At 43.4% G+C, this 13,154-nt stretch overlaps 1 protein-coding gene across 1 annotated transcript in view; it reads left to right on the forward strand.

The window, feature by feature from the left end:
- Nucleotides 1-13,154, forward strand: part of CAB39 (calcium binding protein 39) — a 50,171-nt gene that overhangs the window by 27,289 nt on the left and 9,728 nt on the right. Inside the window, exons 3-5 of the mRNA XM_002917443.4 lie at nt 231-349; nt 5,082-5,250; nt 12,334-12,393. Coding sequence (XP_002917489.1) covers nt 231-349; nt 5,082-5,250; nt 12,334-12,393 — 348 coding nt within the window. The remainder of the gene's footprint in view (nt 1-230; nt 350-5,081; nt 5,251-12,333; nt 12,394-13,154) is intronic.

The following is a 13,154-nucleotide window of genomic DNA, read 5'->3' on the forward strand; positions in this document are numbered from 1 at the left end:
TAGTAAGATTTCACTTTGTAGACATATTGCTCATGTTAAAAATAGTATACTGTTGAAACTTAGAATTTGGGATTATAAATAAGAAAATTTAATATCTGTGAACATTTCAAAGTCAGATAATCAGTCATAATTACAGATATACAATGCCTTAATTTGAGTTTACTCAGGAGGGTGGATGGGCTTTTTGGTGGTTAGTCGGGTAAACATTTTAATGATTGTATTCCTAATAGGGCAAAAAAGACGTGGCTCAAATTTTCAACAATATTCTCAGAAGACAAATTGGTACAAGAACTCCTACTGTTGAATACATCTGCACTCAACAGAATATTTTGTTCATGTTATTGAAAGGGTATGTACAATGTAACAAAATTTATATTCTCAGTTGAAAAATAAAAAGCAAAGATGGTCTCGGGCAAAGACAGGATGGTAAATGTGGGAAAGTATTTTCTCTGTAGTTCAGTCAGCTCATTTTTCCATACATCTTAAACACATTTCCCTCCTTAAAATTCAGCCAGTGAGCTAAACTGAATTTGAAAATACCGATGGGAGTTTAAAGGTGGGTGAATCATGAGCCCTTAAATTCTCAAATCCTGCACAACTGAAGGAAAAAAGTCATCTGTGGTCTTACTTCTAGTCTCTAGATTTTAAAAGTTTAAATGAACTCTCATTTAAAAGATGTGTTTAAGGACGTCGTCTTTGGACAGACACGCACACTGTGAGGCAGTAGAAGCTGCCAGGAAGCGGAGCTTGGTCCGTCAACAAAGAACACGTTTGTGAAGTCTGCCCTTTGCTTTTTACCTGTGTGTGTCCACTCACTAACCCGTTTAGCTGGTAATTCACGGCTCATCTTCCTGGGATTAACGACTGGACTAATAATAAGGCATTTATGGTAGTTTGTTAGTATCAAAAAACAAACACAAACCCAAAAAGCCTAAAAACTTCAAAACAAAAGAAAAATCTTCATCTCCCTCAGTAGTGAGCCTCCCTGATTGGCAAGGTCACCTCCTGTCATTTCACACAAGAGGTGTTTGCCGGCTCTGGGTCTGGGGTGCATCTGTTTGTCCCAGCATTGGTGCTGTTCTATTAAATTGGCGGACAGGCGTTTTACTGGCATGACTGTTGGCGTGAATCAGCTTGCTCTCCTACCCCTCGCTTTATAGCCTGCCTCCCTCTGATTCATATCTCTGCGGTTTAACACTTCCCCCAAGTTCAAACTTGTTTAGACAAAGCATGAGTCAGTGCATGTGTTTGATGCCAGCATTCTGTTTCCTTCTTTCTATTTCTAAATATCTATGTTGCTGCTTCAGATGTTGCCATACAGAACTTTTGGCATCTAATTTTTTGTTGTTACCAACCCAGAGTTGCGTGTGTAAACATGTAGTGAGTAGTCTGAAATTTTGGTGTTCTTAGAGCACCTTCCAAGATGCCTTTGTGTATTTTTAAACGGAGTATTTCCTTTTCCATAGAAAGCAGTGGTTATTAAAATCCATAAATTAATTTGCCTGCTTTTTTGCTTGAAAGTAGCCAGAGGTATGATACAAACATTGTTAGACATCATGTCTAAATTTAAAAGTCAGAAATTTAAGGTAGAGTTTAAAGAAAAATTGAAAGCTCGGACGTGAGCGGGCCAGAGCAGAAAACTCAGTGAGGGAGGAGAGGAAGAGAAGACTGGAGAACGCAGCTGGTGTTGGTCTCCACCAGTGCCTATCTCCCCATCCTTTTTAGCCCTTAGAGTAGAAAATGTGCAGAAAGCTGGAAGGAAAAAAATAACCAGCCTTTTCCTACCCCTCCCCCAGCTCTGACCGTCACTAACCGTCTGTCACTCATACTTCATAGCCCTTGCCTCCTCCTTTCCCTCCTTACACACAACGGTGTTTCAGTATGCATCCCTGGGATCTTTTACATAATACATCCGAGGATTTGTTTTTACCATAGTCATGATACCATTTACAAACCCAACATTATCTTATACTCAGTGTTCAGATGCCCTGGACTTTCACCTTTCACACGCAAAATGCCATTTTTCAGTTACTTTGTTTAAATCCAGTTCCAAGCAGGGTCCACAAACTGAATTTGGTCAATATGATTCTTATGCCTTCTTTTTTTTTTTTTTAATACCATTTACTTGTTGAAGCAACTGGCATTTGTTCTGTAGAAAATCACATATTATGAATTTTGCATTCCTGTGATTTCATTTAGTGTGTTCCTTTGTCCTCTGTTCTTTTAAATTGGTGAGTAAGTCATTATGAACTCAAGTCTGGGGGTTTTTTAAAATACATTTGATGTGTTTCAGTCCATTGCAGTCATTATGTCCAGATTTTTATATCCACATTGTGTCATCATTGGGCCATTGGGAAACTCCTTCAAGTTGGTGCCCATGTCCTTTTGGCAAGACCCCATTAGTCCTGATAGCTTCCTTGCTTTCTGGCACAAGATGTCCCTCACTCGTTTTGTACGGGTTCCTGCCCCAGACCTGGAAACACTCATTTCTTCAAGGAGCCTTGTGAGCTACCTTTTAAGATTTCTGTACCTTAGTTCGTGAGTTTAGACTACTCTCATACAACGTGACCACCTGCATAGGCTGGAAGTACTTTGGTGTTAGACACCAGGGGGACTTATGCTGCTGGTGTCAGTGTGCATTTGAATATAATCTCGTTGCTAGTGTTTGACTGCATCTGGAGGCAGTAGTTCTTTCTCTGGTGACTTGAATGTTAATGTGTTTTCCACTCTAGTGCTAGCAGGTTGTACAGCATAACTGTTTGCCCTGTACTCAATGGCTTACGGCTTAATCATTTAAGACAAGCTTGACAAACCACCATCAAAACCTGCCCAACTTGTTGTACCAAACTGTGTCTTAACTCTTGTCTTTCTAGTCTCCCACTTATTAAATTAGGATGAGTGAAGGTGAATTGTACGATCAGCCATTTTGCGAGCAGACATTGTCATCACCGAAGCACCGGTCAGCATTCTAGTTGCTGGGCCACACGCGATACAGAGGAGTCATTTGGATCTTCTTGAGGCTCTGTGATGCACCCGTGTACAGCAGAGGGGTACCACTGCTAGAGAACAATTACTACTGTAGGATTTCAGGGGATAAAATGTGGGTTTAGTCAATGAGGCAAGCGTTGGTAAAAGAGGTGAGACTAATGATTGGTGTTCCAGAGGGTTTGGAATTTGCGTAGTTAGAAAAAAGGAGAGTGGGTCCAGGGACAGGAATGAACATAACAACGGGCACCAATAAGGAGATAGAGTGAGTGCTTAATGGCAGAGTGGGAGATGACGTTGTACCGTAGGAAAAGATCTCAGGCGAAGCCTGGACATTAAGCCCAGAAGTTTGTGTTTATTTGATTGGCAACTAGAAATAATTTTAACTCCAAAGCTGGAAATGCTATTGATACCCTTCTGTGTTGGGTCATTTGGTTAAGACGTAGCTTAAACAAAGATGCTGGTTAGGGAGCGCTTGCCCTTCTCTAGGTGCGAGTTAGTGCAACAGTGGGGATGGCTGAAAGGAAATGAAACTAAAGTATTTCAGAGAAGTCTTAAAAAGAATGGGTGGTGACACCAAAGATGGGACGGTCGGGATGTGCTGAAGGGGGGGGAAGATAGAAACTGTACTGTCCAAAGCAGTACCTGCTAACCACACTGCAGCATTTTGTTTTAAATCAGTTTAAATTAAATAACATTTAGAATTCAGTCCCTCAGTCATGCTAGCCAGATTTCAAGTGCTCAGTAGCCATGTGTGGCTAGTAGTAACTACCACAGTGGACAGCACAGGTATAGAACACTTAAATTATCAGATGAGAAAATTCTGGAAGACCTGTTTTAGACCCGGGTATCTGAAACAAAATCGTGGTGCCAAATTACAGAAATGAGGAAGCAGGGGAGGGTGCCTATTTTGCGGAGGGAGATGAGATTTGAATTTAGATATGTAGTGCTTATGGTAGATCTTTAACTGAAGTTGTCCAGAGGCAACAGAAAATGCCTAACTAGAGTTCAGGAGCAGACCTGAGTAGGGGAATTGTGGAGTCGTGGTGGGAGCCATGAAATTGTACGGGCGATCACTAGCAGGGGGCAGCCACGGAGGAACACCCTCGGCCAGGCAAGAAATAGGAACAGTCCGAGGGGTAGAAAGGAGAACTGAGAGAGCTTTTTCTTTCCTTTTTCAAAGACAAAGATGCAAAGGTCGGCACTGTTGGGACACTAAGGAGTGGAATTTATGTTGTGAGAGAAGTTTCTTTTAGCCAGGAGGAGGCCTTTTGCAAGTAGAATGTTGGGAAATGCGACGATGCAGGAGGGCCAAGGAGCCGGTACGTGGGAAAGACGCGAGGCCGGTGCGTGCGGCCCGGAAGGCGGTGGAGAGGCCGAGGCCAGTCTCCGAGGCGAGGCACCCGTCAGAAGGGAGCGGGCAGCGGGGCTGAGAGGAAAATGGGGCTCCTTTCTGACTGAGATGGGACACAGCATGTGTGTGTGACTGATGCCACGGCATCCCCAGCACCCACTGCGAGTCCTCCAGGCTCTCCTGACAAGCACTCTGTGACCTCCTCAGGATCAGGCTTTCAACTTTGTAGGGTTCACATTGCCAAGAGTCTTGAAGGTTCTGTTTTGAGTATTGAATTGAAACAATGACGTTAAATGCTGTGTATTTGATAGACTTCTTTAGATACTGTGAGTTTAGGAAACCATTTTGTTTCATAATGGCTTTTGATTCAGCTTTTGGTTTTTCTGAAGTCTTGAGAGCACCACACGTAAATCTAACCCCTATTTGGAGGTGTGACCCTAAATACTCTCCTCAAATCTTTTAGCTTAAATAACGAATGTTATTTATTTATTTGTTTGTTTATTTATTTATTTATTTATTGTTATTTTTCTTTGGTTTGAAGCAGTTGTCACGAGCTAAGGTGTGTGCGCCCTCTAGAGTAAATTCACCTGAGCCCATACCCTCCTCTGAGACAGATGCCTTTTGTAACCAGCTCTGGTCATTAGGACACATCTGAAACTTCCTGTTCTAAAAATTTGAACCGTTTGGTGTTAGAGGAGTTTTAAAACAGCAATCATGGTTTGTCTGTCTTTTCTTTTTGTAGGTATGAGTCTCCAGAAATAGCTCTAAATTGTGGAATAATGTTGAGAGAATGCATCAGACATGAGCCACTTGCAAAAATCATTTTGTGGTCAGAACAATTTTACGATTTCTTCAGATATGTCGAAATGTCAACATTTGACATAGCTTCAGATGCATTTGCCACATTCAAGGTAACATAAAACTATAGAATTCTAAATACATTTGTAAGTCTGATTAACTGGTTTGCTGTTTCTTCCTGAATCTCTGAGCTCCAATTCTATACACGGCTGCCCTCTAGCGGGAAGAGAGAAGATATGTTTTACGTGTGTCCGTGTGACTTAGTGGATGCAGTAGAGTCGTGGCTTAAAAAGGGTGGAAGAGTTAGATTATAATCTCTATGTAAAAGTCTGGTCAGTATGGTCAAAAGTACACGTTTCTATTAAATTACCCATCAGGTGTGGTATATTGATATACAGTACAACTAAGAAACAGGGTTTTCTCCTGTGTTGGAACATACTATAGCAGTTTCTTTGGTTAAACACCAGGCAAAGTAGTTGTCTTCTGTAAAGGGCCGTGCTAATTTGGAATAGGCATGTCTTTAAATACTAGAACCACAGTCAGGACAGAGATTTCCACGTTGTGGGCAGGCCCAAGGGCGCAATGGACTTAATTCTCCGACCTCATTTTCATGCCAAAGCTTATTTATTAGATGCTTGGAGGAAGGGGAGCAGAATCACCTGCACTATCCAAATTATTGTGTAGCCTCCCTTTCCTGGATACCGTATCTCCCCGTTGTGTATTTGTGTAAATTAAATACACGTGATATGGTACCACTGTACCACATGCGCACTTCCGTTTTGAATTGCAAGGTTCTGTGCTGTTTATGGTATATAAAGCAGTAATATTATTTAGTGTTCTTCACAATGAAAGTAGCTTTTAGATGTTACATTCCCTTATATAAAATGTCTGACCTCATAAGTGGATATATATTGCTACTTTAATGTAATCAGAATTTAATATACTAACCTGCAGGCTACTTTGCTCAGAAACTGTGAGCACTGTTTTAGTGAGAAGTAGCCGCTTTTCTCATGAGGGTTCGGTTTTATGAAGATAAAGAGCCCTTGAGATAATGAGTATACGCCTTGGTCTCTGGGTAAAATAATGTTCCTCACAGTGAATGAACACCCTTAAAACAGGATGAAAACCTGAGGACCTGGCCATTAGGGTTTCACATCAAACGAGAATAAGGTAATAGTGTGAGAGGTGCCCAAGGATTTATTTCCCTGAAATCATTAAAGAGGATATCAGAAGCCTTAGGTAAGATCTCAGATATTTTTGTGTCAACGTACAAAGCAAAATGAATTGAATTTGGGGTTATAACAGAGCAACAAATGTGATGTCTTTTGTGTCACTGTAGTTTTGGGGTAGGACTCATACTTAGGATCTGTTGGTGGAAGGAAGTGCCCCGTTCAGAAGCAGCAGGCTTGTGACAGAGAGAGGTGCGGTAGCTCCACACGTTGGGGAGAGATCCTGTGTGGAAAGCAGGCCATGAGCTGAGAGCAGCCATGGCAGGAGAGGCAGGTGGGGGAAGAGGAGGGGAGCGGCGGCGGTGGGGGAGCCCGACCCAGGAGGGCGCTTGCTGCCATGCTTCTGGCACAGGCGGCACAGCTGGCTAGCAGGCGAGAGAGATGTGTGAACACTGTACCAGAAATGTGATTCGCAGTATCTGACAGTCTGGATTCCATTATCAGCCCTCAGTTAGGGCTGCTGCTTTGAGTTACATTCTCACTAAGGAGAAGGCAGCAGTGATGGAATCACTGGGTAAAGCAACCCTGTCAGGTCACATTAGCCGGAGAGGGAGAGACTGGGCAACGCCTGGCAGGTAGGTCTACCTGAGGAAGGGAAACTTGGCAGCACCGTGCAGAATGTGAAGGGTGGACTCTGGAAGAGACCGCGCTGAGAAGCTGCCCTGGCTTATGTGTCTCAGCCGCTCCCGATGACACGGAAAGGGAGGCGCTCTTTAAAGAGGCCCCTGAACAGAGAGCTCTCCAAGAAACAAAACCAAGTAGAGCCCAAAACTAAGACAGTGTGGGGGAGGGAGAGAGACACAGACCTATCAGGCAGACCTTTCCTCCCCACCTGTCCTAGAAGGAACCCGGATCAGAGTGGTGACACTCACAGCTTCACGCCAGACGTGCTGACCGGGACAGAGGCCTCTCCTCTCCTGGTTTGCTGGTGTCCTCTTTGAGAGACTATTTGTGTCATAGAAAAAGGAGGATAGATCCGTGGCTTGCGCTGCCCTTGAAGAATGTGAGAGAAGAATTTTCTCTCCAGAAAATACACTCTGCACATAAAAACTTTCAAACAAATGCAGCTCATCCATAAACCTGAATTTAAAGTCTGTGGAATGGGTGCTGAGTCTTAAAAGGAAATTAAAACTACCTGCTCCAGGGGCACCTGACTGGCTTAGTCGGAAGAGTGTGTGACTCTTGATATTGGGGTCGTGAGTTCAGGCCCCACGTTGGGTGTAGAGATTACTTAAATAAATAAATATTTTTTAAAAAATCTACCTGCTCTAAATGTGTCCAAGATTTGTAGCTTGAATGAATGTGTACTAAGATAGTAAATTAGTAGCCCAGTGTTGTTTGTGTTTTCATTTTTGAGGACTTAAGGAGATGGGGAGGGGCATCAGAAGGCCAACAAATATATTTCCAATTCTTCCAGAGTAAAAGAAGGTAGATTCCCCAGAGAGGCTGGTGGAGCTTGGAGCTCGATGTTATACCTGTGTAAGGTTCTAGAAAGTATTTCTAAAGAGATGATTTCTGAACATTTTGGAAAGGAAACCGTGTACCCACAGCCAGCATGGATTCACGAAGTGTAAGTTCAGTCATATTAATCTCATAGATGCCAGTAGATGAGGGGACTAAGAGTGTGTGGCTGCCTGGGTTCATTTCCCACCTCTGCTGTGGATTTAATCTTAAGCTCTTCATCTGTTGGGATGGAGGTAATAGCACTAGTGTGTCAGGGTGACGTACATAGCTGTTCCTTTATGGCCATGAGGATATACTCGATGTTGAATAATCGTACCGATCCGTTTTCATGGACTCAGTGAAAAGACAGGAGCGGGAGTCTCAGAGCAGTGACCTCCATCTAACTGAATGCCACATTCCTAAGGTGCTGGAGAGTGGATTGCCATCACCCTGGAGAGAAATTTCTAGTGGATATCCGCTGGGCTTTTCCTCAGCCCAGCTGAACATTGTTAATGACTTAGATAGATAAAGGGTGACAAGGCCTACTTATCAAATGTGTGGGTGATAGCTGTGAAGGGAAAGATAGCAGACAATGGTGATCCTAAAATAAGGCTTCGTAGAGATCTGGAGAGGCCAGAATGGAACAGGACGATGACTGAAGTCTTCCACTTGAGGACCCAACTCTATAATTAAGGGATGTGGGAATAAGGCATAATAATATAGTTAATACTAAATATAATAATTACTAAGTGTAATAGTTACTAAAATGTAGGCAATTTCACATCCGACTCAACCATCTCCTTTACAGAAAAGGAAACTGGAGTCTAGAAATGTTGGGTGAAGTGAGGCTATAATTGGGGAAGCCAGAATTTGAACCCAGGCAGTCTGCCTCCAGAGCCCACTCTGAGGAAACAAAATTCTGAATACATCCTGTAACATTAAACAGTGTGATGCTGCTGCCCCAGAGCCACATGTGACCACACAGTGTGTGACCTAAGGAGCCGATGATGGTCTCACCCACTATAAGCCATTAAGGTAACAACACATAAATGTGTTCCGTTCCAGGCGCTACACTTTAAGAGGCACATAGACAAATAGATGACTTTCAGAAGACAGTAGATGGTGAGGGGGACTCAGAACCTGTCATGCGAGGAGTGGTTAAAGGAACTTGGACGTATTTAGCCTGGAGAAGAGAAGACTCGGTAGGGACTTGCCGTGAGAGCACTACATGTACGTGAAGTGGGTCCTGTAGAAAGTGGGTTGAACGTATTTCTGTTGGCTCTGACAGTTTCCGGAAATAACCTGGGGATAGGTTTGACTCTAGCACAGGGAGAACTTTCTAACCCTCAAGAGCTCCAAAGGGGAACCACACATTTGGAAGAATTGAGTCTTGTCCTGGGACACGGTCAAGCATCAAGGAGGAAAATGGGCCACACAACTTGCCAGGGCTCTGTGAAATCGAGCCCTGGGGTCTGTGGCATTTCTTCAGGGACCCCAAGGCCGTCTTTGCCACATGGTGTTTGAGGCCCCAACTTACTGACTTGTAGGAATCTTTTTAAATTCAGCATACCCTAAAAGTTGGCTGCTCAATCTGCTGGGCTTGGGAGATGACCCCTGCCTTTCTCCCAGTCCTGCCAGGGCCTTGGATATACTAGAATTTAGATAGGGAGGAAATCAGAGATCCCGCTCCTTCTCCCCACTGCTAGCTGACCCAGCACCTTGTGCTCTGGGACCATATGGCACCCTGGAAATTTTGCAGGTTGCTGACCACTGACTGCATGACCTTTTCCCTTTGTCTTCTCTGTTGATTTCTGTCCCCCACCATGGCTTGAACTCTCCGGAGCTCTTGGCTCTAGCCCCTAGGCTGAGGTTCCTTCTCATCGCTCAGTAGGAAGAGGCTCTGCCCAAGTCCCCACCTCCTCTTTTCCCTGCTTTAGAATATACCTTTTTCAGTGCGCTCTCAGCAGTTGCTCCTTTCCTGCCAACGTGTCACTCCTCTCCAGGCCCTGGTGTGGCCCGTCTTGACAAGGAGCTTTCGTCCTGTGGTGCACTGGGGTCCAGCTCCTACTCCAGCAGTCTCAGAGCGCCCCTTCAGTTTCTCCAAACCCAAGACCATTGACAGTGGTTTCCTGAGTTTCCTCGTCTCTTAAAACCAAACGGTAATAGAATCTTTCCTAGACGGGGAGATGTTAGAGGTCCCCCTTCTCCTGTGTGACCCAGCTGTGAGGCTCTTGCTCCTATTTGAGATCTGTCCTTCAGAGTGCTTTCCTCACTCAAAACTTCAGTAAAAATCTGTTGCACTGCATATTTAGGACTTTTGCTTTCTAGAGCAGCATTTTCTACCTACCCGTCCCTAATACCAACCCCAGTTGAGAGCCATTGTCTTTAGGACCCCCGCCATCGGCATTCTCTCTGTCAGATTATGGCAGAGCAGTGAACACTGGGTTCCTTTCACTGTACTTCCTTACATTGGTCTCCAGAATGACTTAGCCACACACACACACAAAAAAAAAGTAGAAATGACACTTAGTTTTGCATGGATCCCTTAATTCGCTTATTCATTTGTTCATTCAGCTCACTCCACAAGCCTGAGTGCCAGCTCTGTGCCAGGCACGGCTCTGTAGGCGCTGAGGCTCAGCAGTGAGCCAGACAAACCCCCACCCTTGAGGCTCCTGTGGGGGGAGGGAGGGGAGACACTGCCATAAACAGATGGCAGTAGCATCCTTCATATATTCCTTTCAAGGCCTGTGACCTCTCTCCCTAATAGCTGATCCCCGTGGGCCAGTATGCTAAGATAATATAAACTCTCCTTTCCCTCCCCTGCCATCTCCTGCCCCATATGGGGAACTTCGTAGCATTTCTTTTCCAGCTGCTTTAGGGTGCTTAAACTTCAGGTTTTCTCATTTTGTCAATCCGGGGGTGGGGGCGGTATTTGGGAAAAAATTAGGTAGGTCTTTCCTGGGCATACAATGCATACCCTATCCAGCAGTTTGAACGCCTGTAAATCTTTGGGGTGGTTAGAAGCCTTCTTAAAACCGTACTTTGAAGATTTCTTGATGCGGTGTTTTCCCAAACCCGTTCCCTGATTTTGTTGGTTCATTCATTTATTTATTAAATATTAAGCTCTTACTATGTGCTGGGCACTGCATGGGTGCTGGGGATTCAAAGATTAGTAAAAATAGACATGGCCATTATATTTATAGAACTTACAGTCTAGCATGAGAGAGACAGTAATCAGATAATCCCACAGACATAAAGATGACTTTGTCCATGCTTCGGTGCTAGTGATCAGTCTGGAAGGCTTCTCTATAGCGGTGATGTGGGAGCAAGGTTTGAAGGTGGTAGTTAGCTAGGCCGAGGAGAAAGCCTGTGTGAGGAAGGCCTCTCAGGGAAGGGCAGTTACACAGGAGGCAACAGAAGAGCTCCCTGCAGAATCTCTCGAGACCTGCGAGATCCCCACACGGGAACCGGAGCTGTAGCGCTTTCCACGTGCGTTTGACCTGGAACGTTTCCTAGAGCATTTCTCAGGACCAGCATTACACTTGGACGTACTTCAGGAAACACCAGTTCATCATGCCCTGGGCCACTCAAACATAAACAGCAAAGAAAACAAGGAGAGTTGTTCAGAGAATGGGGATCATTGGCACTAAACTCTCCAGTGGGCGGCTCTAAAGGAATTGTATTCACTAACTCACCAAGTAACAACTGATTGTTTCGTCAGTTGTTCCCATTCTCTTTCCTACCTGGTGAGACGAAGGCTAGTTCGTTGCTAACTTCCAGGTCCTTAAAGGCAGGGATCACATCTTTTTGTCTTTGTAGCCCCAGCACCTAGAACTTTACCTGGCACATAGTAGATATTTTCTGAATGAATGACCCTTGAGTTGTATCCTGGGAGAACCATATGGTGAGGCATAAGCTCTAGTGTGTAGTCATGTGGAACCGGACTCTAGGACATTCTGTGTTTGAGTCTACATTTTTGCAGCATTAGTCTGCTTACTTAGGAGCTAATGTTTATAACATGGTGGGTTTTTTAAAAAGCATTCTGTTCCTGAAAAAAAGATTGCATTAGATATGAAACTGAATGTAACAGAATTTAGGAGGAAGAAAATGGAACCTCCAGCACTTTTTCTAATGAAAGAAATTCCCTCTTTCTCCACCAGGAGCAGTATTCTATTTGACATTTTACTACAGTGGTTTACTTTTATTTCACTTTATTGCTTTATTCCCTTTCTTTGATTTTATATTTCTTTGAATTTATATGTTGGTTTTTAAATTTTTCCTTCTGAGATCTGTAGATCTGTGACTAATCACAATCATTATAATCACAGTTTCAAATTATTAATGATTTGATTCGCTCTTACCTAGAATCAACATTTTCAATATAATTCATGTTCAGATGTTTTTAAGTATAGTGATTTTTAACAGTCTTTATCAGGTAAAATGTCTTGGCATGTTTTAGGATTCTCTTTTCTAAAAGAACTTGAATGCAGAACAACTGTAAAATAGTTTATTTTCTTTCTTTAGGATTTACTTACGAGACATAAATTGCTCAGTGCAGAATTTTTGGAACAACATTATGATAAAGTAAGTATATGAAATACTACCTTAAAATTTTAAGTTTGGGGACACCTGGGTGGCCCAGTTAGGTAAGCGTCAGGCTCTGTCCGTGCTCAGTGTGGAGCCTGCTTAAGATTCTCTCTCTCCCCGCCCCCCACCTCCCTCTGCCTTGCTCATGCATGTGCGCTCTTTCTCTCTCTCAAATAAATACATAAATAATAAAATTGTAAGTTTTGTACCAGAGATGAAATATTTGTTAGATTTTTATGCCAGATACTTATTTTGTATACATAATGGTTTTAAATGGTGCTATAAACATTTCTTTACTGAAATGAGGTATAGAGTGTTAACGTGGTCAGCAGCAGAATTTTATCTTTTTGATTGACACACTACCCTTTGCATTTTTTCTTGCTTTAGGGAAGGAAATAAAAGTGTTTTGTTGGGGCGCCTGGGTGGTGCAGTCGTTAAGTGTCTGCCTTCAGCTCAGGGCATGATCCCGGCATTATGGGATCGAGCCCCACCTCAGGCTCCTCCACTGGGAGCCTGCTTCTTCCTCTCCCACTCCCCCTGCTTGTGTTTCCTCTCTTTCTGGCTGTCTCTCTCTGTCAAATAAATAAATAAAATCTTAAAAAAAAAAATAGCAGCCCACTTAAAATTCCTGTCTAACCCGTGAGATTTGGCATAGGTTTTCATTCTTCACTAGTCGTTTGAATTTTTGAAATCCTAGGCACACACTTGTCGTTCACTTTGCTGTTCAACTAAATTGTAAGATTCTGAGAGGCAAAATC

This window comes from Ailuropoda melanoleuca, chromosome 2 (genome assembly GCF_002007445.2).
Source record: "Ailuropoda melanoleuca isolate Jingjing chromosome 2, ASM200744v2, whole genome shotgun sequence".
NCBI lineage: Eukaryota > Metazoa > Chordata > Mammalia > Carnivora > Ursidae > Ailuropoda > Ailuropoda melanoleuca.